The sequence below is a fragment of the Mustela lutreola genome, chromosome 18 (assembly GCF_030435805.1).
Source record: "Mustela lutreola isolate mMusLut2 chromosome 18, mMusLut2.pri, whole genome shotgun sequence".
Classification (NCBI taxonomy): domain Eukaryota; kingdom Metazoa; phylum Chordata; class Mammalia; order Carnivora; family Mustelidae; genus Mustela; species Mustela lutreola.
Genome location: NC_081307.1, coordinates 4,278,603 through 4,306,444, shown reverse-complemented (window position 1 = coordinate 4,306,444; position 27,842 = coordinate 4,278,603). Strand labels below are relative to the sequence as shown.

Below are 27,842 nucleotides of genomic sequence, written 5' to 3'. Positions count from 1 at the left end.
CGCCTCCTGTCAGAGGCGGCCATTGTTCAGTGGGTCTGGCTGGCTTTGCCGGGGCCGGGCTGGTCCTGCCCCCCTCTCCAAGTGCCGGCCCCTCCTTAAAGCTGGGAGAGGGGGCCAGTCCCCGGCTCTGAGCCCTCTGCGGTCCTCGGGTGCGAGCCACCATGAGCAAACGGAAGGCGCCGCAGGAGACGCTCAACGGGGGAATCACCGACATGCTCACAGGTTAGCACCGGGCCGGGCGCCTCTGGCTTTCTTCTCCTTTCTTCCCACTTCATTGCCTTCCCCTGCTTCTCACCCGTCCCTTCAGCCCTGTGGATGGGGTCGGCCGGCTGCGGCGGGTAGTCTTCCGTGCGGGTCTTCCTTCGGCGCCCATTGCTGGCGGCTGAATGTCAGTCCGGCGGGGGATTCCTGTGTCACCATTTGGGCTGTCTTTGGCCTGGCCCGTGTACAAGCGGGGGTTCACTGTCTCCTACAAAGGTGCTAGATCCCCTTCTGGAAAACTCAGCTCTCGTTGGTTTACTCGCGGTTCTTGTTCACCCCAGGCTCTTGTTGCCTTTGCAGAACTCGCAAACTTCGAGAAGAACGTGAACCAGGCAATCCACAAGTACAATGCTTACAGGTGGGACGGCGCAGCGTTCTTGGGTAGCCCGAGTCCTCGGACGTGTGGCAGTTAACGGGGCCGAGGGGTTAGGGGGTATTTGGACCATACGCAAGAGGAGAAAAAAGCAAGGACTGAGGGTATGACTCTCTGGTGGTACCTTACTGCAATATTTCAGGGTTAATTTGGGCAGAACAATGTAGGGTCATTTCTGATGAGTTCCCAGTTCTGACTGAAAATGGGCGTAGCTGATGTGTGTTTTTCCCATGATCAAATATGAATTGCTGATCATACAGTTTGATTTTAAGCCACAATGAAAGACAGCGGATGAGGTCTGTGCCGTGAAATAGATGTGATTCAAGGAATCCTATCCCCATCTGTTTGGTGTTTGGCTGATCGTAGGATCCGCTCCTTTTCCAACTCACCAGCGCCCTCATGGTAGTCACGACTCCCACTACCAGTTACTTGTGCCCTCAGCCTACAGACATGTCTAAGTCCCTCAGCTCCTGAAAGCAAAAACAAAGCAGTCTTAACTTCCCTCTGCCCTCTAGCTAGCTCCTGTCTGTTTCCTCCACTTTACAGTTAAACTGCTTGAATTATCTGTCTTGCTTCGGTTTCCTCAGCCCTAGTTGTTCATTATCTCACTGTGGTATAATTTCCATCCTGCCATTCTTCTGAAAATGCTCTCACCTACATCTCACCTTATTGGACTCTCATTAGCATTTACCATTAGCTCATTCCATTCAAGTCTTACTCTTGAATCCCGTGATGACACTCATACCTGTTTTTTGACCTCTTACATCTTCCTTTCAATGTTGGTAGTTCCTGGAAGTCTGCCCTTAGTCCTCTTTTTCCCCCCTGGTTTTCATAGTTTCCTTGGCAGTCTTAACCGTTCTTGGCTTTGGATACTGGTTATGTCATTGACTCCAAATCTGTATCTCATTGGGCTTTTCTCAAGATTTTTAGGCCACTGTTACCTTTATCTTAATCTTTTCAAAATTGAGCTCAACTCTCCCCTTCCCTTCCCATTCAACATAATTAAAAACTGATTATGCTCCTTTCTTTATCTGTCTTGACTGCCTGTTTAAAGTAATTGTACTCTTCATCCACGCATTTGATTTAGAAATAAGAGAGTCAACTCTGTATTCTATTTAAGTTCAGAGAGGAGGTATTTCATTTGAAGGAAATTGTCAGGGGATAAGTGAAAGGAAGAACAGTCTAGACAAAGGAAACAAAATGTGCCAAAAAGCATTGAGACCTGAAGGAGTATAATATTTTCCTGTAAATCAGTAATTCACTTTGCCTGAGTGGGAAATAAGTCTGGAAAAGCAGGTGTTGTCTACATGTACCTGATTATACATTTCTCTTAATTTTGGTCAAAGTATTCTTTTGAAAATAGTTATCTGATCCTGTCATTCTTCCATATCAGATAACTAAATGTTTCCTCTTTACCATGGTAAACCCCAAATGCATTGTGGCATCCAGAAAACCTTGCTGCTTTAATTCTTCTTTCCTTCAGGCTTTGCCTCATGATACCATTTGTCTGGAACCACTTGTCTTTACTGAAACAATTCCCTCAACAAACTGCCCTCAACCTACTTTTCCAGACTCATCAATGGTAATATGCTAATAGAGAAGTTGAAATCTAAATTTAAAGGTTTATAAATATTAGAACAGACTACCCAGTATTTATACTTGAGACTTAGATGTGCCCTGGCTTTTGTCAGCATCACTGCTAAGCTACATTTAGCGTGGAAATTATAGACAGGAGACCATCAGTGAGCTCCCAGGGTGTGCCCAGTGTGTCACCAGATTACTGAACTGGATGTGTGTGGAGATGGGCAAGAATCAGGTCAGTGCTTTATGTGGTACAGAAATGAGAGCAATGAAAGAAAAGAACGTAAGTATTAGGATGCAGGGGAGTGCAATTGCAGTTTTAAGCCATGAATTTAAAAACAGCCATCCAGGGGCGCCTGGGTGGCTCAGTGGGTTAAAGCCTCTGCCTTCGCCTCAGGTCATGATCCCAGGGTCCTGGGATCGAGCCCCACATTGGGCTCTCTGCTCAGCAAGGAGCCTGCTTCCCCTTCTCTCTCTGCCTGCCTCTCTGCCTACTTGTGATCTCTGTCTGTGAAATAAATAAATAAAATATTTAAAAAAAAATTAAAACAGCCATCCAGGGGCAGCTGGGTGGCACAGTCAGTTGAGCGTCTGACTCTTGGTTTCTGCTCAGATTCTGGTCTTGGTCATGGGATCAAGCCCTGCTTAGGGCTCCAAGCTTAGAGGGGCGTCTGCTTGGGATTCTCTCTTGTCCCCTGCCCCTCTCCATATGCTGCTCTCTCTGTCTCTTGCTCTCTCTCCCCTCTCTAAAATAAAGAACTAAATCTTAAAAAACACCATCCTTAAGCCAGTTTGGCATCCAGTAGTCCAAATATCACTAGGTGGCACATTTTTATGAGAGTTAGGAACAATCTGAAAACTAGCTTTGGGGCGCCTGGGTGGCTTAGTGGGTTGAAGCCTCTGCCTTCGGCTCAGGTCATGATCCCAGGATCCCAGGATCCCAGGATCCTGGAATCGAGCCTGCATCGGGCTCTCTGCTCAGCAGGGAGCCTGCTTCCCCTCCTCTCTCTCTGCCTGCCTCTCTGCCTACTTGTAATTGTCTGTCAAATAAATAAATAAACAAATAAATAAATAAAACTAGCTTCATCCCAAAAAGGAAAGGCTACTGGTTTGCTGAATCTCCCTGGTTTTAAACATACAGGTAAAGTTATGTTATCCTCACATGTGAGGATTTTCAAGATACTTCTGAAAGTTGTGCAAGTGTCTGCCAGCTCCCCTTGAGTTTTTTTAAGTTTGACACAAATGTGGAAAATTAGTGATCGTGATAAAAATTGAAGCTGCGTATTTGCTCATGTGTATTCTAGTTCAAGAAAAATTAAGACCTCACTGGATTTCTTTTTTTATTCTCTTTATAGAAAAGCAGCATCTGTGATAGCGAAGTACCCACACAAAATAAAGAGTGGAGCAGAAGCTAAAAAATTGGTAAGTTTAGTGAGCAAGGTGATGGAAGAGTTCACACATGGACGAATTTGGTGGATTCCCACAAAACTCAATTTCCCTCTCTGAAGCTGCTTGGACTAACACAGGCAGATTTCACCACTCCTGTTTTCACCACACCTACCGTTGGGAAGGGTATGATTGAAATTTGCTTTAAGTATATGTAATTATAATTTTTTTCTATATCTTGGTATATATACGTATACTCACATTCAATTTCAGCTTGAGTGTTAGTCCTCAGGAACTGTATAGTGACAGAATGGTATTGGCATGTCTGGTCTCTAGCTTTCTTTTTCTGATCCTCAGATGTAGGAATTTATGTGAGTTAATGAGACTTGGTGTTCCCAAAGAAATCTTACCTACTAATCACATAATTAAGCCCCTTTATATATTACTGCATGTAACCTCTTCTTTGTAATTTTCTTAAAGCCCTATATGCTGTGTCACAGTGTCATGGTTCCTAGAGGGTCACATGTCTTGGTAATTTACATTAATATTGCTAAGAATATCCTAGAAAAGCCTGTCTATTGATAGATTATTCTCTTTCATCTAAATCTCACTGAAAGATTCTAAGTTTCTCAAAATCGTGGATTGTGTCTTATTTATCTTTTGTTAAACATGTCAAACATATGTGGCTTTTGATTAGTGTAGGTCCTGATAGTTACTGCTTTCTTCTGTTTTTCTTTATCCATTTGTGTTCACAAATGGGTGTGTATGTATACTTCAGAGTATGAACCCTAAATATCCTTGTATTTTCACCTTTCAGGAACTTAAAATTACCATAAATCTTGTTCATTTTATGATTGAGTGACAGGTTATCCACATTAATCATGTGTCACATCTTCATCTTGAATTTATTACTCGATGCTAACCATGCCCTGGTATATAGGTTTTAAATCCTGTGTGCTATAAACAGTTCTCAACATCAGTATATCCTCCCCAAGTAGACTAGCCAAGGAAGATATAAATACATTGGATTTTAATTCTGAGTTTCTGTCTTGTGTCACCAGATTACTGAGCTTGGTGAACTCATGCATTATTAACCTCCAGAGCCACTTCTGCTTCCATTCTGTTCTCCTTTTATCAGTAATTGGATTTTCTTTTTGTGTTAAGTGCAGGTAGCATACGCACTTACTAGATTCAAACTTTTACAAGCTCTGATGCACTTTATGCAAATCTGAGCCTATGGTATATCCCTAAAAAGAACACAAACATATCCAAAATTCCTTTTGCACAACACTGTACTTAATATGAAAATCTCATCATTATTCCTTTCTACTATTTTATTAAGAATCACTGACCTACTCTTTGGCACATGAGAGTGCTTTTCAATAATTCTAGAAATCTGATATTTCTGAAATGAGTGTTTGCGTTTTAATCTTTAATGTTAGGTTATAGAAAATAGCCTGGGCCTAAATTGCTTTAGGTATGTATCTTCTGATATAGGAAATGAGATACCTGAGCAGTTTTTATTTTCTCCTCGATTTTTCTTGCTAAGTCTTGTTTATTTCTGTCTGATAATTGCTACTTTTAGAACTTGAATATGCATTAAGTAGTCTTGGAACACTTAAACATTAAATAAATCAAAAATATAGAAGGGTGAACTTAGGGCTAAGAGATATTAGGACATATTGATGCATTTGAACATTTAGAGAGGGTCAACACCACCAAGAATGAAACCTATTGTAAACTTTGATGATGATATTTCAGTGTACGTTCATCAGTTATACCAAATGTAGCACTCTGGTGGGAAATGTTGATAATTGACTAGGCTGTGCCGTGTGTGGGGGCTGTGGGTATATGGGAATTGTGTACTTGTGGTCAATTTTGCTGTGAACCTGTAACTACTCTAAAAAAGCCCTTATTTAAAGGAGAAGAGTAAAAATTAAAAGGAAATAAAAAGTCAAAAACATGAAAAAGAGTTCAACTTCACTAATAATCAGAGTTGCAAATTAAAACAAGATGCTTATGGTGCGATCAAAGTATCAAATATTATACAGTATGGATAAAGATGTGGAAAAAGACATTCAGTTACTAATGATGGAAATCTTGGTTATTTCTAGCTTTGCTGAAGGATAATCTAGCAGAATGTTGGCAAGATGTATATGTCCTTTGTCCTAGCAATTCCACTTTATCTTGAGGAATTTATTTTGAGGAAACTAGTAGAGATATATGTATATAAGGGTTCATTAGTTGATAATTTTTGAGCACCAATATGCCAAGGTGCTGGGGGTAAACCAGTAAAAACAGGATCTCTGCTCTCATAGGGCCTATATTCTGGAGCAGTGCTGTCCATTAATGGTAACCATGAGTGACATTTGGCCAGTGAGCTCTTGAAGTGTGGTTAAAGGGACTGATGAATGATCTTTTTTAATTTTAATAATGTAAACTTAAAGTGTCCCATGAGGTGGCTGTCATGTTTGTGCAGTTCTAGAGCAGTATTCTCAAAGTGCCCTACCTAGACGGTAGCAGCATCACCTGGGAACTTGTTAGAAATGCAGCCTATTGGGGCACTTCGCTGACTGGTCAGTAGAGCATGTGACTCTTGATTTCAGGGTCATGAGTTCAAGCCCCACGCTGGGTATAGAGTTTACCTTAAATAAATAAGTAAGTAAATAAATGCAACCTATTAAGCCAGAAATTCTAGGCATTCTGTGTTTTAACACATCCCAAGGTGAGGACAGTGCAAAAGCTTAAAACCTCTGCTCTAGAGGAAGTTCATGATATTGTTATATTAGAACTTGTAAACTATCTAAATGTCTCTGGTAGTAGGGTATGTGTTAAGTAAATTATGGTATAGTCATACAATGATATACCACGCAGCCATTAAAGATATTGAAGTTGTATTTATATACTGATATGGAAGTTTGTGATGTATTTTAAGTTAAAAAAATGTACTTTACAAAGCAGAATGATTCTATTTTTGTAAGAAAAATAAAATATGTATATATAGAAATATATATGTACATGTACATATAACTCTGCTTATGTATATAAGCAGAAAAGAAGTGTATGTAGCAGATGTTAGGTGATGAGATTATAGTTTATTTTAATTTTCAGGGCAATGAAATTAACAAATGATTTATATTTTTTCTATATGCAACTTTTTTCTAATTTTTCTACAACAAAAATTAAATTTTTAAAAAGTCATTTAGAATTGTTTTATTAGGGCTTCTCTTTTGTCATCATTTAAAAGATTTTGTTGGGAGAATATGTATTTTCACCATAGTTCAATTTTCTGTGTCCTTTGTTTTAAAACTGGCTATGTGACTATCATTTTTTTTATCATTTCTTATTTTTTACCTTATCTTTGAGTGATTTGGTAAGCATTCTATTTATGTAAATTTTATATTTTTATTTTTCTATTAGCCTGGAGTAGGAACAAAGATTGCTGAAAAGATTGATGAATTTTTAGCAACTGGAAAATTGCGTAAGCTGGAAAAGGTAAAGTTTTAACTTGTTTGCTTATTCAATGATAGTGTCTGCCTTTATAGCAGCTATCATGTAGCATCATTGCAGGGTGACATGTTATTTACCTGGTGAGACTAGGAGGGAAAAGAAGAGTGGAGTTTATGGCTTTAAGTGTTCTATTTAAAAAACTTTGAATATTGTTCCTGTAAAATACTTAGTTATTTTATGTGGCATTTTAGAAATTGTTAACCTCTTTGCTAGAATTAGCACCTTATATTCAGTATCATTCAGAAGGTAAATTATAAGCTTTGATAAGACATTGTTATATTTTAGAATTTCTATTCTTAAACTCTCTGAAGCATTTTTATGGTTTTATTTCATCCTGATAATAATTATACTGCTTAGAGTCTTTTATAAATAAGCCTTTTTAAAGTATGGGATAAGGTAGAGATGAGACATCTTCATCTGCTTTGTTACTTATCTAGAACCATTGATGTTTATCCAGGCAAATATAAATGGCTCTTCAGGTCTCTTAAGCAGACTTAAGAGTACATTTCCAATAAGATCATTTGAGTCCTCAAAGCATTCCTAAATCATTACTAGACTTTTTTTTTTTTTCTTAAAGATTCGGCAGGATGACACGAGTTCATCTATCAATTTTCTGACTCGAGTTAGTGGCATCGGGTAAGAAACATTTTCTAAGCAGACACAGTAGTTGGGTTGGTTTTATTTTTTTTATGTGAGCTGAAATAAGTACATGCCATCTCTCTTCAAAACCTGTACCTTTTCTTTGGCCTTGTCCTTGGTCCTTGACCATATGGTCACTCTTCCATGTCTTACGTGTCCGAGGCTGGTCTTTCTGGTGCTACCTCTACTTGAAAAGCCCATTCAAGGCAAATGTTACCTCCTTCATAAAACCAGTTTGATTCCCCAGCCAGAAATGATCTCCTTCTGAACTCCACTAACACATACACGTTCTCACTCCCTGCAGATTATGCCTCTTTTGCCTCGCTGAGCATGACATTTATCTTAAGCATTTAAACTGTTTTTTCATAGCGCTTAACATAGTGCCTTATAATTTTAGAACGAGCACCCAAGCATTTTTTTTAATGAAGGAATCTTTATCTTAAAATTGAGTTACCACCAAAGTGGGCTTCTTGGAGACTTCTTGACAACATAAAGATTAACATTCAAACATTCAGTCAGTGGAGCGTGCGACTCTTGATCTTGGGGTTGTAAGTTTGAGCCCCATGTTGGGTGTAGAGATTACTTAAAAAATAAAATCTTAGGAAAAAACCACTATAAGGTTATAATACTTTACTTAAATCTCATCTTTATGGAATGAGGCAGTCTTTTTTTTTTTTTTTTTTTTAAGATTTTATGTATTTATTTGAGAGAGACACACACAGAGAGAGGGAACACAAGCAGGGGGTGTGGGAGAGGGAGAAGCAGGCTTCCCGCTGAGCCTGGAGCCCGATGTGGGGTTTGACCCCAGGACCCACCCCAGGATCATGACCTGAGCTGAAGGCAGATGCTCTGAAGGCAGAGCCACCCAGGTGCCCCGAGGCAGTCTTTTAGATATGTGGTGATTTTTCATTTAAATGGCAACATTTTGATGAAAGTTATTCTAAAATATACTAAATTTTTAAACTTTGTATACTGAAAATGAGCATGGCTCCTTAGGGACTTAAGGCCATTCTAAAGTGTTAGAAGTTGTTTCCGAGAGCCTCTGTATTATTATCCTTTTCTAGCAAGCACACTGAATACAGAAAGTGGGATAACTGGCAGAGTCAGAATTAGAACCCATATTTGCTGACTTCTAATTTAGTTCTACTTTTGTGCCACACTGCTTTCTGCTATGAGTATCTGCTTTTGTATCACAGTTTCTGTACAAAGATACTTTGCCATTAAAATTTCAGTTTAGGGGTGCTGGGTGGCTCAGTCGTTAAGCATCTGCCTTCGGCTCAGGTCATGATCCCAGGGTCCTGGGATTGAGCCCCGCATTGGGCTCCCTGCTTGGTGGGGAGCCTGCTTCTCCATCTCACACTCCCCCTGTTTGTGTTCCCTCTCTTGCTGTCTCTCCCTCTCTCTCTCTCTCCCAAATAAATAAATAAATAAATACATACATACATACTTAAAGATAAATAAATAAATAAAAATAAAATTTCGGTTTAAATACCATTTCACAGGCCTTCCCTTGCTACCCAGTCCAGAGTAGGACCCATCCACTCTGTCACATTACCCTATTTTAATTCATTTACCTGATTTTTTGTGTTGTTTATATACCTGTTTATTTTTTTCTCTCTACTCACTGCAATGTAAGTAGGTAAGACCAAGGCACTTATTCGTCTTATTTCTGCTGTATTTTCAATGCCTAGAAGAGTTTCTGGCCCATAACAGGCCCTCAGTTAAACTTACTTGAATGGGTGATCTGTTTTCCTGTGTGTATGTCTGTTTTATGAATAAAGTACATGTACATTATAACACCTAAATGCTTAGGTTTCTTTTTCATGTCCAGGTTTATGTTTGTCTTCCTAAATTGAGGCTTCAAGAATTCTTTTTGGATAAAGTCACCAAAATAACCACAACACTTTAGCAGGTCTTGTTTAGCTCCATAGTAACTCTTTGACAAGAGAAGACAGTATTAATATTGAGTTTCATTGATATTGAGTTTCACTTGATATTGAGATAATGCTTTTCTTTCATTGTAGTCCATCTGCTGCAAGGAAGTTTGTAGATGAAGGAATTAAAACATTAGAAGGTGAGTATGTATAATAGGTCATCAATTCCAAGTCAGATATGCTCCTGAAGGATGGTTAATGCTCTAGCAAACTAGAACTTGAGAAACCTTTTCTCAACTAATAAGAAAGGATGCTAAGATTTTCTTTTTAACTCTACAGTAGATAATAGGTATAAAGTTTAGTTTTTATTCCTGTGTTTAACATGTTTATGTTTATAACTTAGAAGAAAATCAAGAAAAGCAAGAAGTGGCTTCTTGGTTTAGAATGATTTCATTTGCAGATTTTTAGATTTGAATGGCATTTGTTTCTCCAGTAAAATTTTGGACAACAGAATCCTACACATTGAGCCTAAAGGCCAAGTGATACATATTGAGAAAGATTCTGTAAGAGGCTTGCAATTTTTATTAAAGGAATTTTTGCTTTCAAAAAAGTGAAAGAAGTAGAGTCTAAGTCAAGAAATTATAAAACCTTTTCCTTAAACCTAGCAATCTTTTGAATATAAGTTATTTCTTCATACTTTTAAGGGTGTACTATAGATGGAGATAGAAATAGAGATTTGTTGCAGTATGTCTGTGACATTTGGGGTTTATTTGTGAATTCAATTATTTGTACCCAAATGGTTAAGTGGATGGATTCTAGGGACTGATCTGGGTTTGAATCCATTCTCCACCACACTTGATTAGAATGGATGACTAGGATGCTTTGGTTTCTTAGCTACAAAATATCACAATTTCTGCCTCACATGGCTTAATGCAGTAATGTATGAAAAGCACTTAGTGGACAATGGTTGGTACCTAGTAAGTACTTACAAATAGTAACTGACCCTTAAGATGCGTGATTAATTAGTGATACTTAAAGTTAAGAATTTGTATGAGTCCTATAAGAGAGAATGAGCTCTATACCGTGTTTGTGTCTCCGAAAGGGTTTGTGCTTTTCTGCCTGTGGCATATTTGGTTTATCTGAGTGAAATACTGGCCAAAGGAGTCAAGAATTTGTTTCCCAAAAGTTGCATACCTTGGAAGTGTCAGAGATCTGCTGTAACATTTTTTACATTATTTAACAATTCATGGATACATAATATAACCATCAACATCTATGCCATTATTTCCATTGCATTTTTAGTGTTTACTGTGTACATACAGCTCTGAGAAATATTAATTGTTCCATGTATCATAAAGATGCTTATTTCTCTCCATTTTATATCTCCAGAGAGAATTTATGTTTGTGAGTATGTAAAGGTGACCACAGATGGGAGTTGCTTTGGGAGCATACAGGCTACTCCCATACTCGTGCCCAGTAAAGGAACATCCAAGTGGAATTAAGTAACTTTTGTTTATTTATTTGTAAAGATTTATATTTTTATTTATTTGAGAGAGAATGAGAGGTAGTAAGTGCACACAAGTAGGGGAGGGCCACATGCAGAGGGAGAGAAGCAGATCCCTACTGAGCACAGAGCCCCAAATGGGGCTTCATCTCAGCACCCTAAGACCATGACCTGAGCCGAAAGCAAGAATTGGGGGCTTAACCGACTGAGCCATACAAGCATCCTTAAGTTACTTTTAGATTTAAGATATGATGTTATAATATGACGGTTTTTAAATAATGAAAATAATACCTCTCCTTTCAACAGAATTTTAAGCACAGTGACTGCACAAGTTATTACTCAATAAATACTAATCGAATGAAGGAGTGAATGAACAGCCGATGGGCAATATAAATACTTATTCATAAAACATTCAAAAGTTGTGGTTGCTACTGCTGCTGTCGCTGTAAGTTAGCAATGTGAGCTCTTATAAGGCTGCCTTTTACTATAGTTAGTGTAGTGTGGTATGATCCTGGTATGTTTTATCTATTATTCTGTTTAACTATAATTGAAATTTTGATTCAGTAAGTAAAATGATCATGAAATCAACTGTTCAATTTTAACTACATTGATTTGAAGAACATTTTATCTAGTTCTTAATATCTGAATTTTTTCTTTTCTTTTTTTTTCTTATCGTTTCAAAGTCATTTCAGCGTATTTTCCTAGTAGTCCTTTGTAAAAAGAATCACAAAATTCAGCGACTTCTTCCCAAAAATATTTAAATTAGCACCTTAACTTTATGTGTCTTCTGTACAGATCTCAGAAAAAATGAAGACAAGTTGAACCATCATCAACGAATTGGGTTGAAGTAAGATAGCAAATTTTCTTTTGACACCTGAAACGTAATAGAATTTCTTATAGCCATTCTTCCATACACCACAATAATTCTTCAAATTTAACTAAACACGACCTTTTCTCTATTCAGGAATGCTAAGATTTGTTGCAGACTTTGATAGATAATATGCCTGTTTTCACACGTTTTGTTATTACCTTCTGTTTGTTTTCTTGTTTTGAATGTTTCCCTCATTCTCTTGACTTTAGTGAAGAACTTCCTCTTAAAGCATGTAGGGCTGAGTACATCAGTCATTCAGCGGGTGTTTATTTTGTGCTTAAACATTGTGGAAAGCACTGCATTAGGTCCAGGGTAAGGAAATAAACAGGGCCAGTAAAGCTCTTAAGAAGTTTAGTCTCTCCCCAAGAAGCTAGGACATGAACATGGAATGCTAAATTAAAAACAGAAAAAGAGAAAAAAAAACCAAACATCTAAATAACAGTGTGGGAATAACTAGTAGGAATGTTGTACCTCAGCATCTATAATTATTTCATGTGCTGGATACCATCTGGAACCCGTTTTCTAATTGATTTTTTTTTTAATGCATCGTACATAAACATGTACCTTAAACTTAAGACACTGCTCTTCCAAGACTTGGAGCCAGTAGGGGACCAGGATGTTCTCACTGTTCTTGTGTTTATGTAATAGAGATCTTCTGAAGAACTGGTTGTTGTGAGAATGACTTTTGATCCAGTGCTTTATCACTTTAGTTATTTCATACTGAGATTTTTACAACAGCCTTATTGAAATATTCATATATCATACGATTCACCCATTTAATGTGTACAGTTCCATGGTTTTTAGTACATTCATAGAGCTGTACAACCATTACTGAAGTTGATTTTACAACATCTTTGTTTATCCCCAAAAGGCCATATCTGTTGGCCTTCACTCCCCATTTCTCCCCAGCTGCCCTTCTCTGTCCCGGTCTGCTTCTGACAACCCACTAATGTACTTTTTATCAATATAGATTTGCCTTTTCTGGACATTTCATATAAATGAAATCATACAATATATAGTCTTTTGACTGGCTTCTTTCACTTAGCCTAATGTTATCTGGATAATGTTTTAAAATAAAATTTTGCAGGATATAAGAGCAATAAACTGTAAGCCCTTGACTTGCCAGTAGGGAGCAGACTAATTTGGAAACATACTAATTTAAATATATTTATTTACTCTTGGTATATGAAGGTGAAGTTTACTGAAAACAAGTTTAGATGAAGTATCTGGAATATCATAAAGGATGGCATTTAAATATTTTGGTTTAAGTTAAGAAATAAACCTATTCCCATCCCCCAGTTTTACTGTTATCTTCTTACTGAACTTCAGTCTTGATTTTTTTTTTTTAAAGATTTTATTTATTTATTTGACAGACAGAGATCACAAGTAGGCAGAGAGGCAGGCACAGAGAGAGGAGGAAGCAGGCCCCCCGCCAAGCAGAGAGCCCGATGTGGGTCTCGATCCCAGGACACTGAAATCATGACCTGAGCCAAAGGCAGAGGCTTACCCCACTGAGCCACCCAGGCGCCCCTTCAGTCTTGATTTTTGAATGATCTGCTGGTATAAGGGCACGTCATATAGTAGGCAATTTACTTTTTAAGAAGATTTAAATTTCACAAAAATCTTTTGTCTACTTATTCTGTCTTTATAGATATTTTGAGGACTTTGAGAAAAGAATTCCTCGGGAAGAGATGTTACAAATGCAAGTAAGAGTGTGCTAAATTTAAATTGTATTCTCTGATTAGAATTGAGAATGTCACTTGGTGAAAAGCCATTTTTAGAATACTGACTTAATTTTTTTTCTATTAGGATATTGTACTAAATGAAGTTAAAAAAGTGGATTCTGAATACATTGCTACAGTCTGTGGCAGTTTCAGAAGAGGTAACATACTTCTTAATCTTAGGTTATTCATGCCGTGATGTTAAAATTGCCTAATGTGTACCAAAAAATGGATCAAAGAGATGTAATTTGTGTTACTTCAGTAGCGTATTAGTTAAGTTTATTTGTCTATAGATAGGAATATGTATTAGAAATGAAAGGAAATTCATCCTGATTTTATTATAGGATATTTTAATGACTAGTTTCAATAAATTTTATAGAATAATTTTATGTATATTAAAATCCTAAGAGTGACTATCTGGCTAGATACTAGTGAGCTGTGGGTAGGTGGTGGGGTGTTTTGTGGGGGTTTTTTACTTCTTTTATTTTCTGAGTTTTCTGTAATGGATCTAAAAATAATGTCACTGAAACACGAGTTCCAAACCAGTTCTTTCAACAACCAGGTCCTTCGGAAGATATCCTTTTCATATGTAAATACAAGCTAAGTGAGAACCAAGGGAACCCTGGTTTCTTACTGGCTCAAAATTTGGAAGGGTAAAATAATTTTAAAATATTAACTTTAAAAATTGAAATACAAAAACTTGATTTAAAACTTTTGGCATAGATATCTGACTGAATCTCTGGTCATCTTTGGAGTTTCAGTTAGGCAGTAGATGATGAGCGATCCCAAATTCCCGGGGTAGCTGCTGTAAGAATCTGGAGTTAGGGAGAAAAAGTGCTAAATCCATAACTGCTGATAAGTAGAAAGAACGTTGAACTGGGGTCTAAGGAATTGGGTCCTGAGGCCAAATCTACTGTCACTGTAGATTGACGCTCTCTCTCCACATCATCCTGTTTTTCATATTTGCAAAAGAGAGGATTAAAGTTAACCAGCTGTCAAGTCTTTCTGTGCATCAGAAATACCTAGAAAGTTAAAAAAAAAATACACATTGTTATATCCTGCTGCAAACCTACTAAATAAGAATCCTCTTAGGGTGGGGCCTTGGAATGTAAATTTTGCAAAACACAGACTTGGATATACAGCAAGCCAAAAGCATGCTCAGTTGAAGATGACAGCCTTTCTGGATTCCCATATTTCTGTTTTATTTTTACTTTTATTATTTTGTTATTATCATTTTTACTTTTATTATTTTATTACTTTATTATTACTTTTATTATTTATTATTATATGGTTGCATGTTTTAATATAAAAAAGGTATACACTAAGAATCTGCCTTTTCCCCTGTCCTGGTTCATTCTCCCCACTCCCTCCCACCACTGTCCTATGAATGATCACTTTCTTGTGTGTTCTTTCAGTGGTTTTACATGTAAACATAAATAAATGTGAATATACATTGTTTTTTCCCATTTTAAATTTTTATTTATTTAAAAAATTTTTATTATTCAAGTATAGTTGACACATAGTGTTACATTAGTTTCAGGCATCCAGCATAGGGATAACAATTTTTTACACTACACTGTGCCCACCGCAATAAATGTAGTTACCATCCGTCATCATACAATGTTAATGTGATATTGTGTTAACTATGGTGTACTTTTCATCCCCATGACTTACTTATTTTATGATTGGAAGTGTGTATTTCCTAATCCCCTTCACCTATTTTATCCATTCCCCACCTCCCCCCACCGCTGGCAACTACTAGTTCTCTGTACGTGTAAGCCAGTTTCTGTCTTGTCTATATCTGGTTTGTGTTTCAGGTTCCACAGATAAGTGAGTCATGTGCTATTTTTGTTTCTCTGTCAGACTTCTTTCACTTAGCATAATACCTTCTAGGTCCCTCCCGTGTCGTCACGAATGACAAGATCTCATCTCTTTTCATGGCTGAGGAATACTTCATCGTGAATCCGAAGCACATCTTCTTTGCCCAGTGCGCGCACGTTCTTGTTGTCCTCTTCCCCTTTCTTCCGCAAAACTGACATGACACACACAGCGCTGCGCCTCATTTCTTTCACTTAAAAATACCTCTTGGCGGGGCGCCTGGGTGGCTCTGCTGGTTAAGCAACCGCCTTCGGCTCAGGTCATGATCTGAGTCCCGGGATCAAGTCCCACATCGGGCTCCCCGCCCGGCAGGGAGTTTGCTTCTCCCTCTAACCCTCCCCTCATGCTCTCTCACTCTCTCTCTCTCAAATAAGTAAAAAAATTAAAAAAAAAAAAAATACCTCTTGGAGATCTTTCCACATCAGTATGTAGAGAGCATCCTTATTATTTTTTATAGCTACATAACATTTGGTTATGTGGATGTTCCACACTTTCTTTATCTGTTCTTTTGTTAATAGATTCTTGGATTTTTTTCCCTTTTTTGCTAAATAATTGTTTGCTTTCTAAATGGATAGAGTAATACATTTTTGGTGATAGGTAGATGGGAAAAGACACAACTTTTAAGAGAAAGAAATGAAGACAACATTTTTTTTCTTAAAATAGCTTCCATGAATGTGCTGGAATCAGTACACATTGAATCTAGTCTTCTTTATGTTGAAATATCTGGTTAAATGCTATTGATGTATAAGATGATGCTCTAGAGACACTGCCATGACTTTGGTGACCAAAAACATGTTTTACTTATATGTAAGTGATGAATCACTAAATTCTACTCCTGAAACTAAAACTACACTTAATGTTAACTAACTTGAATTTATTTATTTATTTTAAAGATTTTATATATTTATTTGACAGACACAGCGAGAGACAGACACAAGCAGGGGGAGTGGGAGAGGAAGAAGCCAGTTCCCACTGAGCAGGGAACCTGATGCAGGGCTTGATCCCAGGACCCGGGATCATGATCTGAGCCAAAGGCAGACACTTAACAACTGAGCCACACAGGCACCCCAGCTAACTTGAATTAAGTAAAATCTTGGAAGGAAAAAAAAAAAATGCTTTGCATGTATTGTATTTCTAAAAATACAAAGAAAGGAAATAGTATTATTTTATCCAGCTGTGTGGCAGGTCCTATTCTAGATGCTTTCACATGTTTTTAGTTGCACAATGACCTATAGAATGGTTTTTACTAGTTTATAGACAGAAAAACTGAGACCTAGAGGAATATATAGTACTTATTTGCAGTGTTGAAAAAAATTTAAAGTGAAAAAAATCTATTTAAATGGAGACAAAATTTCATAGTATTATAATAAAAGGAAGTATAAACAATTTTATATAATCTTCCTAAAGTTATGTGATTGTAGAGTAGGGGATCAGATCAAAAATCTGTCATTATAAAATGCTATATTCTTTTTTTTGTAATATTTTATTTATTTATTTGGGATAGAGCTAGGGGCAGAGGGAGAGGGAGAACAGACTCCCCACTAAGCAGGGAGCTTGATGTGGAGCTCCATTTCAGGACCCTGAGATCATGACCAGAATTGAAAGTAGATGCTTAACTGACTGAACCACTCAGGTGCCCCTCAAATACTATATTCTTATCCATGATACCATAATAGTAATTTTTTACCAGTATTCATTAGATGAATTCAGTCATAAGAATTGAAATGGATTTTCTAATTAATCTTCACAGAGTTAGGACATATTGTTTAATTTGAGGTTTTCATATATATATATAGTGTTCATAAGTGTATTTTTTAAAAAACGTTTTAAATTTATATTTTATTATATTATTATATTTAATGTTATTTAAATGTTTATATTTAATATTTAAATATTATATAATAAAACTAAATGTTATATTATCCAAGTATAATATACAGTTATTTTCAGGTGTACAATTTAATGATTCAACAATTCCATACACTTCTCAGACCTCATCATGATTCCCTTCACCTATTTCACCGATCCCCGCCTACCCACATCCTCTCTGGCAACCACTAGTTTGTTCCCTATATTTAAGAATCTGGTTTTTGACTTTGTCTGTCTTGCTTCTTAAGTTCTGCATAAGAGTGAAATCATATGGTATTTGTCTTTCTGTGGCTGACTTTAATTAGCATAATACACTCTACATCCACCCATGTTGTTGCAGATGGTAAGATTCATTGTTTTTTTAATGGCTGGGTAATATGCTGTTGTGTGTATATATACCACATCTTCTTTATCCATTCATCTATCCATGGATAGTTGGTCACCTGTTTTGGCTATTGTAAATCATGCTGCAATAAACATAGGAATGCATGTATCTTTTTGAATTAGTGTTTTTACTTTATTTGGGTAAATATGGAGTAGTGGAATTCTAGGATCATATGGTAGTTCTATTTTTAATTTTGGGGGGAACCTCCATACTGTATTCCAGAGTGGCTACAGCAGTTTGCATTCTCACCAACAGCACAAGAAGGGCTCTCCTTTCTCCATAGCCTCATCACCAACACCTGTTGGTTCTAGTGTTGTTGATATTAGCTGTTCTGACAGGTGTAAGGTGGTAGCTCATTGTGGTTTTAATTTGCATTTCCATGATGATGAGCATTTTTTCATGTGTCTATTGGCCATTTGAATGTCATCTTTGCAAGAATGTTGTTTTTAAATGTTTTAATCCGTTATTGAGTAATTATTTAGGTGCATTTTTAATACATTTAGCAATTGTATATATTGCATGTCTAATGTCAATTACTGTTATTATCCCAGATTCTTCTGTTGACATCAATATACCTGAATAGTTGGACAGGAAATTGAAGTCTTGTAACTAATTGTGAATATGAAGTACAATGAAAAAGAAAGTTAGGCTATAAGAAGTAAGGCTTCTCAATGTGACATCACTTTGGCTCCATTTGCCTGATAGATTTATGTGGAGAGAATTCCATTCATATGTTTTATGATCATAGGCGCAGAGTCCAGTGGTGACATGGACGTTCTTCTGACCCATCCAAGCTTTACCTCTGAATCAACCAAACAGGTACCACAGAATTTATAATCAAATGTGCCAAGTGTTACACAGCAGTGAATATCATTTTCAAAATGATAATTGGATATTTTCGAATGAATTGTTGTTTTAATCTTTCTGAAAAGTCAATGCAAGTGCTTTGTACTGACTGAATTTTGTAAAAGGCAAAGGGATATACACCACTGTATATCCCTGTCAACCACAATCCCTGTGGTTGACAGGGATATACAGTGGTGTTCTACAAGGAATGGAGGGAGTGGTCTGATTTTGGAAAAACAAAATGAAATTTAGTAAAACATTGCCAGAAGTATTTATTGTCTTTCATGGATATTTTAGAAATATCCAGTATAATATTCAGGTTTTCATTAAGGGGATATTTTTCTATTAAACAATATTATATTAAGAAACTTTATTCCTATTTAAAAACCCATGCAGGCAAAACATTTTTGATTTTAGAATATATACCTTTTTTTTTTTTTTTTAAAGATTTTATTTATTTATTTGACAGAGAGAGATCACAAGTAGGCAGAGAGGCAGGCAGAGAGAGAGAGAGGAGGAAGCAGGCTCCCTGCTGAGCAGGACCCTGAGATCATGACCTGAGCCAAAGGCAGTGGCTTAACCCACTGAGCCACCCAGGCGCCCTAGAATATATACCTTTTAAAGATGAAGCAGCTAACTTTTTGATTTAATGACACAGATAAACACAGATGATGTGTATTTGGGGGTATCATGATATTGGTGAAGAATGATGGTTCCTAAAAAGATGTTTCATTTGATAAGTGAATTTTGTGTTAGAAGAAAAAAGTACTTAGAGGGAAACTAGGCATTTCTCCATAGATAATCAGAAAACTCCTGTTAAAAATGTTTTCTTGGTATAAAAGAGTAATTGCTTTTTTTCTTGTTTCCTATTTATGTTTCTATAGCCAAAGCTGTTACATCGTGTTGTGGAGCAATTACAGAAGGTCCATTTTATTACAGATACTCTGTCAAAAGGTGAAACAAAGTTCATGGTAAGTACTCTTTTGAGTTAACACTTCTGGGAAAAAAAACCCTTGGAAACTGGTCAGTACCTATTCTGAGTATGTGACCTCACCACATCTTAGCGTTACAGTCAATAAATAGCATATCCATGAGAATTTATAGAAAGAAGACTTAACAGGATGCTAATCTCAGAATATTTTAGTAAAGAATTTTGCTTTAAATGCCCCACTTTGTAAATAATCTGTGCCATTGGAATACATAATTAGGCATAATCTACTCCTTTTTAAAATTTCTGTAAGTGACTTTGATGCATCATAAGTTTTCCTTAAAATAGCAAATGTTCTCATATTCTCTGACTCAGAATTCTTCAGTACACAAGGTTAGAAGTGTCTGAAGAATGTTAATCTATTACAACACCAAAGAAAGAAAAGAAATCGGGGTGTGTGATACAGACAAGTTCTGTGGCACGGTAAGCAGAGGAGTTAATAGGAGGGGGACGCTCGCCGAGATTTTCCCAGTGACACCCGTCATGATGAACTGTTAAAATCCTGTAATCTTCCTAGGAGATAAAGCTTTGAAGATTCAAGACAAATGCCAAATGCATTAAAAAAGGTTAATAAATGTCCCTGCATGAAAACCGACAGGAAGGCAAGTGGCAATCTAGGACTATGGTTAATAGTTACCTTTCTTCTGCCGCTCCCTGAAATTCATACTTTGAGTCCCCATTTTCCCAAGTTCTTTGCATGAAATGGAAAGAGACTGTGCCTTGGGGGAACGGACATGCTAATATTAGCCTGAGTCTTACTGCATGGATTTGACAGTGCTTTTGGCTTAAAAGTAGAAGATGGTTGATATAGATGATTGAAATATCATGTCTTTCAGAAAGTAGAATATAGTGCCTGCCAGGGGCCTGTAGGGAAGGGGAAGAGGGAGTTACTATGTAACAGATAGAAAGTTTCAGTTGGGGAGGATGAAAAGTTCTGGAGGCTGATGCTGGTGGTAGTTGCACAACAACGTGAATATACTTAACGCTGTAGAACCGCACACTTAAACATGGTTAAAATGGCAGACTTAATGTTGTGTATATTTATGAGACACCCAAAAAATGATGTCATTAAATTCAGTATGGTGATTTTAATTGGCTGTGAAACTGTATCGCCCAAGTTGACCACATTTTATAATGTTTTCAAAAGAACTTTGGGAAAAGTAAAAATAAAAATTCTAGTCAGTCTTTGGGAATCAAATCTATGAACTGTTCTCCCAAATCTATCAGATTCAGAGCTTTTACTCTATGCCCAGAAATAGACACATGAGATGTTTGTTGTTGTTTAAACTCTAAAGATTTTAATTAATTTATTTATTTACTTGACACAGAGAGAGAGAGCACAGCAGGGGGAGAGGCAGGCAGAGGCAGAGGGAGAAGCAGGCTCCCCGCCAAGTAGGGAGCCCGATGTGGGGCTCTATCCCAAGACCCTGGGATCATGACCTGAGCTGAAGGCAGAGGCTTAACAACTGAGCCACCCAAGCGCCCTTAGACACAGGGGATGTTATTCAAAATAGGGTTGATATATGTTCTAGGAGTATCCCTTTTAAACTGAGATTGATTTTATCAATTCTTAAAATGAATGTGCACAAATTTTACATTTAAAGAACACTCAGATAAAAATCCTAAAAATAACACATGCTAGACAAGTTGAAAAAATTTTTTCATTGTTAACAAAGTGTCCTGGTATGCTTGAGCATATTCTGGGTACCCTTTCTGCCCCAACTGTCTACCTCCAATAGTCATCTCTGCGAAAGGCCCTCAGTCTTCGTACTGGAGAAGCCCATCAGCTCTTTCCAGAGTCAACAACCAGGAAGGTAATTATGTGATGTGGTAGCAGAAGCTTTTTTTTTTTTTTTTTTTTTTTGTTTTTGCAGTTTGAATAGTATTGTGCTGTGCTCAAAGAGAGATCCAGGAGAAACACAGAGGCTAATAACCCAGAGGTATATTAGCCTTACACACAGCAGAGGCTATTAATCCAGCTAGCAAGAATACAAAGAAACATTGCAAGCTGGTGGGCTGCATATAAACTGAAAGGGAAAGGTGGGTAGCCATGTGAATGTGAACAGGCAGAGTTGCTGGCAGTGGTGGAATGGGCTTATCTCAGTAGTAGCTGCTCAGTGTAGCAGAGAAGACCTTTGTCTCACAGTCAGATTCCAGTGACTGCTGCAACCAGGCTGATGCAGCCCTTACTGTGTGTGTGACACTTGAAAGACTAGGGCCACTCACCAGTCCTAGGACAGGGCTAGACTTGGGGAAACCTTTGCACTATCTGGCCTTCCCAATCCCTTTCGTATTCCTAGCAGCACACAGACAGCTATTGCCAGAAAGAGAATCCCTCACATCTATTTCCAGAAGAAAGCAGGTTAAAAAAATAGAAAGCAGTTTTTGTTTTTGATTTGACAATTGAGCAAGGTAACTTGACAGTTAGAGCTGGAAACTAAGGCCTTTGTGTTGTGATGCCGGAATCCATCTCAGTGGATGGATGGCTTTCGTATAAAGTTCAGGTACTGAACGTGTGGCTCATATAGTCTCTGAAGCTTAAAAAATGCCGTGTTTGAGCCTGCAGTTTTGACATTTATAATTAGTATTTGTTGGGGTGAGGAGCAGTCCAGATTTGCTCTCAAATCAATTTATTGTAGAAGCAATAAGAGATGATTTATATCTAGTTGCAGAGGAAAGGGTGTGTGTTGCATTATGAAGGAATAAACTTGGATATGGAAGCTATCAAATCTTTCTCTGTCTCCATTACTAATTAATTGTATGATGTTAGGCAAGTTGCTTTGCTTCTGTAAGGCCTTAATAAATTCATCTAAAATGATACACTTCTCCTGTGTCAAGGGACTATTATGCAGATCAAATTAAGTAATATACATGGAAACTTGAAAGGGTTTGTACATGTATCTTCATATGACTGGATCCCCAAAGAATTGTACAGTGCCATGCTAATATAATACAATATAATATAATGTAGATGTAATATTTGTTTGGAAGCAGATCCATGAAAGCGACTGGTAAGGAGTAAATTGGGAAACAAAAAGAGGGTCAGAAAGTGAGGGAGAATGGAGGTGTGGAAGAACAAGACAGGGAGAATGAGCACCAGTGGGAGGAGGAGGTGTGTTCGGCTAGTTCATCAACTATGTAGTAAGCATCTCTTAACGTCCCCAGCACTATTCTAGGAGCTTGGGATGTACCAGTGAATTTCAACTGAATTTATATTTGGGGGTTTGAGAAGGGACTGGTAGTTAACAATGAACATAATAAATAAGTAAATTGCATGTTAGGTTAAGATAACAAGTACTATTTTTATTTTATTTTATTTTATTTTATTTATTTATTTTTTTTTTTAAAGATTTTATTTATTTATTTGACAGAGAGAAATTACAAGTACACTGAGAGGCAGGCAGAGAGAGAGAGAAGGAAGCAGGCTCCCTGCCGAGCAGAGAGCCCGATGTGGGACTCGATCCCAGGACCCTGAGATCATGACCTGAGCCGAAGGCAGCGGCTTAACCCACTGAGCCACCCAGGCGCCCCCAACAAGTACTATTTTTAAAAGAGGAAGAGCAGGGTTTGCGTAGATGGATGTGCAGGAAACCCATTGACTAGGATGGCTGGAAACCGCCTATATGAGGGGCGGAGCCTTGGAGAAGGACTTGAGGTCAGAGAGTTAGCCTGTCAGGGAAGCGTGGCAGGAGTCAGAGCATTGATGAGGGTGTGAGATTATTAGCAGAGATAGCCCAAGAAGCTGGGATCTCTGTTTCTGAAAGGAAATTGGCCACACAATGAATTCAGCTTACAAGGTGGAATAAACCTGGGTGCCTGGCTGGCTCAGTCAGTGGACCATGGGACTCTTGATCTTGGGGTTGTGAGTTCAAACCCCATGTTGGGCATAGAGATTACAAAAAACAGAAATATAGAGTGGAATAAACCATTCTTATTCTATATCCACTTGATTTCAAAACCTCTTGTTAACGTAACTATTGACTGTTGTTTAAAACATGACCATTCGGGGCACGTGGGTGGCTCAGTGGGTTAAAGCCTCTGCTTTCGGCTCAGGTCATGATTCAGGGGTGGTGGGATCGAGCCCTGCATCAGGTCCTGGGAGAGAGCCCCGCATCGGGTTCTCTGCTCTGCGGGGAGCCTGCTTCCTTCTCCCTCTCTCTGCCTGCCTCTCTGCATACTTGTGATCTCTGTCAAATAAATAAATAAAATCTTAAAAAACAAAAAAAAAACCATGACCATTCATGTGTTTTTCAAGTACTCTTCAAAACATGAATTCCTGTAAACTAATAGTCTCCAAACCTCAGGAAAGCCAGGGTTAATGCTTCAGATATTCTTGTAAAGTCATGATTTTAGGTAATTGAGTTATCCTTCCTATGAATAAAATAGCTTTTGGAAGGAGAATAAAATTTTCCTCTGCATTTAGATGCCTGTTTTCCTCATATATGGTGAGTACCTTTCAGATTTTAGCATTTTGTGCAAGTTTGGCCCGGGATGATTTTCTGTGAAATATCTATCTACAGTAAGGATTCAAGGGACAATAGAAGATCCCTTGACTACCCTGAGGCAACAAAAGGGGCTTTATTTCAGACGCTCTGCATGAAGCTACTCAATTGAAATGCCAAACAACACTAATCCACTCAATCTAATAAAGAATTTACAATAATACAGAGGAATTCCTTAACATTAACACTTCAGAAAAAGTGCAGGAAATAAAATGAGCCTTTAGGAAAGGAACAAAGCCATTAGACAAAATCCTATTACTGATGTGACAAACGGCAAGATCATTGCCTGTGGCACTCGAACATCCATATCCGCAAGGTAATACCTCATGGTAATTCCAGATGGAAAGCATTTCTGATCCATTTGAAGGTTGAGTTGGAACTTGTTAATGCCTAAGAAGGTAGGTTTCATATGTTGAAGATAAACAGGTTTCATTTAATCTCTCAGCCATAGCAACAGCTAAAGAAAATACCCATTTTAGATTCTAGGTTTTAATTTTTCTATGTTACTAAGTGAAAAAGTATAGTGTTTAGTGATCTGTGTACTAAGTTGACTGTTCTTTAGGACCAGAAGCCTGTCACATGTGTGCTTTTCTTTGAGTGTGGCATTTGAAACTTTTTTAATGGGAAGTTTCTGATATTTATGGCTCTTTTTATATATTTATGGGTTGCTCCCCAGTCCAGAATTTTGGCCCATTTTTCTGTAAAAGGAAAAAGATTACTAAATAGACCTTGATAACGTTTGTTTGAAAACTGTAGAAGTATAATGAAAACTCACCTGTAGAGAAGAAAGAAAATGATCCTGTAATTTTCTTATCCTTTACAGTTTTCCTATTTTTCATCTGTCTTTTCTGTTTCTGGGAGATTTCCTCAATTTTAAACTCTTCTACTTCCGCTCTCCTACTTTTAATTTTGATTTAAACCTTTTTCTTAAGTGTTCTTTTTTTGTAGTATTCTGACCTTCATGTATGGAATATTTTCTGTTATCTTGGAATATTACTAATAGCTGATTGTCCTCCCTCCATCATAATTGTTTCTTCCAGGTTGCTTTTCTGTTTGTTTTGGTCTGTGTCTTTCATGTGTGGTGCTTTCCCTGATTAGCTCTTGTTTGGAATCACACAAAGACCAAACCCTCATACCTAGAATCCTTGCCTGCTGTTTCCTGTAGTTCTTCAATTACCACAAAGCACAAGAGGAAGGTGGTGACAAGACATACTGCATAGAAAAGCCACTAAGTTAAAAGTGCCCAGGAGTCTAAAACTGCTTGCATTCAAAGCAAAAACCTCACATTTAACAACATTCAATTAAAGTTAAGCCTGAAGTTTAAAAACGTCTTTTAAGCATTCTTTGAAATATCCATTTTAGGGTGTTTGCCAGCTTCCCAGTAAAAATGATGAAAAGGAGTATCCACACAGGAGAATTGATATAAGGTATTACTCGAAATTTGTTGCTGACCTATTAATTTTTCCCTTTTTCCTTGTCCTCTGTGTATCTTGGAATTCACCTAAATGTCTAGAACCCCCTTTCATTCTGAAATGCTGTATGTTTGTGGTATAGACAATGCTTAGCCTGAAAATATGCAAAGAATAATGACTGTCTACAGAATATCATCTATTTTCTCTAGATTTGTATCTCATCGTGATGCCTTCCACAGCTCAAAAGTAGTTAACTACGGGAAAGTTAGTTGTAATACATGCTCCTGCTTTTCTTTTCCCCACACGTCTTGCAGGACATAGTTTACTGAAAGCTAGACTAACTGCGAGCTTGGAGTAATTTCAACAGTCTACCTGATGATAGTCTCCTCCCTAGGTTATTAGACCACATAGACTTATTGTAGGTGTTTTGTGCCTTATTGATTATAAGAGTCCTATTTTTGTCAAATTCAAAATGTGTGGTGAGAGATTTATTTGTTTATCTATTTATTTTAGGTTGATACCCAAGGATCAGTATTACTGCGGTGTTCTCTATTTCACCGGGAGTGATATTTTCAATAAGAATATGAGAGCTCATGCCCTAGAAAAGGGCTTCACAATCAATGAGTACACAATCCGTCCCTTGGGAGTCACTGGTGGGTATTTGTGTCTGCATTAGAGATAATCCTGGTCATCTTGAGAGAAAGTTATTTTCAAGGCTACTTTGGTTTAGCAGCTTTGGTTTCTCTCAAAAGCCTTTAAGTAATTCTGCCAGTTAATTGTAGTTTCTTTGTATTGTGAGTCCCTCAGGCAACAAAAGGGTCTTTAAATCCATACATGCTCTCAGGCCCTCAATTGGAAGCTTTGATGGCAAGAGTTCTTTCTAGCTCTATTAGACTGAATTAATGATGGTCAGTAAAAAAATCTTATTAGTCTAAAGTGGTTTTTTTTGTTTGTTTGTTTTTCATGTATCTCCAAGACTTCTGAAGAACCTAGGTATCATTGCTTTTAGTGCCAGGACAAACCTGGTAGCTTCAGCCGCATGCCTTCCAAAGTTTAGGAGTTAGGGCACCTGGCTGTCTCAGTCAGTAGTAAGCATGTGACTCTTGATCTCTGGGTCATGAGTTCAAGCTCATGACAGAGTTTACTTAAAAATTTTTTAAAAACTAAAAAAAGTTTAAAGAGTAAGAATTGCTTAATCTATGCTTTTTAACATTTCACAGTGTACTGTGTTTGTTTATTATTCTCTACTAGGAAAATAAAGATTTTGTCATTTTGTCCTGAAAGTATAAAATAGGGCTTTCTTCCCGGGTGATGAAGGCAGTGGTTCTTACATGTAAATATGTGTGCGTGCCTCATGGGCACCTCATTAAATGCAGAAGCTAATTGGAGGGGGGCCCACGATTCTGCATTTTGAGTTACAAAGGAAACTAACTAGAGTATTTCCTGTGATCCCCGGTGACTATGGTGGAGATCCGGCAGAGAGGAAAATTGTGGATTAGGATCACTTCAGTGGCCCCAGTTGGGATATTCAGGTTCCTTTTATAGTACTGGTAATCTATGTGACAAAGCTTGAACACAAGCTCGTGTGCGAGGATCGGGGGAGAGGGAGGTCGATATCGTGTTTTAGTGGCTTTAGTTAGTTTAATCTAGTTTAGTTAGGTTAGTGGTTTTAGTTACCATTTTCTTTTCCTTCTGAAAGTGAGTCCCCATTCAACTGTCGTCCCTAAACCCTCATAACTAAATTCCAAAACCAGTTTGTAAGTTTCTTTTCTCGCTGTACTTGCAGGAGTTGCTGGAGAGCCTCTGCCAGTGGATAGCGAGAAAGACATCTTTGACTACATCCAGTGGAAATACCGAGAACCCAAGGATCGGAGTGAATGAGGCCTGTCCTCAGGCCAGCTCAGCTCAGCAGGATTCTTAATTTATTTCTTAACCTTTGCTATGTAAGGGTCTTTGGTGTTTTTAAATGATTGTTTCTTCTTCATACCTTAGCTTGCATTGTAGTCAATAAAGCCGCTCATACTATTATCAGATGTTCTTATTGTTTTATTTTATTAGCAAATAACACATCACGTATGTTCATGATCACACTTTACTAAGGATTTAGTAGAGAGAAAAGATGAGATGTTAGCAATGTTCAGTGGGAATTTTTATTTTCTCATTTTCTGCCCTTCTGCTGTAAACCACATTACCCTATTACTTTTCCTCCCATTTATTACAGATTAGTCAGTGACTGGGCATG

General features: G+C 37.6%; 1 protein-coding gene across 1 annotated transcript; it reads left to right on the top strand.

The window, feature by feature from the left end:
* On the top strand, positions 1-27,628 carry POLB (DNA polymerase beta). The gene is made up of 14 exons (XM_059156054.1): positions 1-222; positions 562-619; positions 3,571-3,637; positions 7,022-7,096; positions 7,689-7,747; positions 9,775-9,824; positions 11,924-11,975; positions 13,651-13,705; positions 13,809-13,881; positions 18,601-18,671; positions 19,583-19,669; positions 25,551-25,615; positions 26,114-26,253; positions 27,387-27,628. Exons 1-14 carry the CDS (start codon positions 162-164, stop codon positions 27,479-27,481), a joined length of 1,008 nt encoding a protein of 335 aa, XP_059012037.1. The 5' UTR covers positions 1-161; the 3' UTR covers positions 27,482-27,628.
* Positions 27,629-27,842: the final 214 nt, after the last annotated feature.

What these genes read in the sequence shown, in the direction of transcription:
- POLB (XM_059156054.1), top strand. Translation starts at nt 162, where the DNA reads ATGAGCAAACGGAAGGCGCCGCAGGAGACGCTCAACGGGGGAATCACC. An exon ending in AATTGCGTAAGCTGGAAAAG is followed by an intron (nt 7,097 to 7,688) that starts GTAAAGTTTTAA and finishes TTTTTCTTAAAG; the next exon opens with ATTCGGCAGGATGACACGAG. An exon ending in CTGTGGCAGTTTCAGAAGAG is followed by an intron (nt 13,882 to 18,600) that starts GTAACATACTTC and finishes TTATGATCATAG; the next exon opens with GCGCAGAGTCCAGTGGTGAC.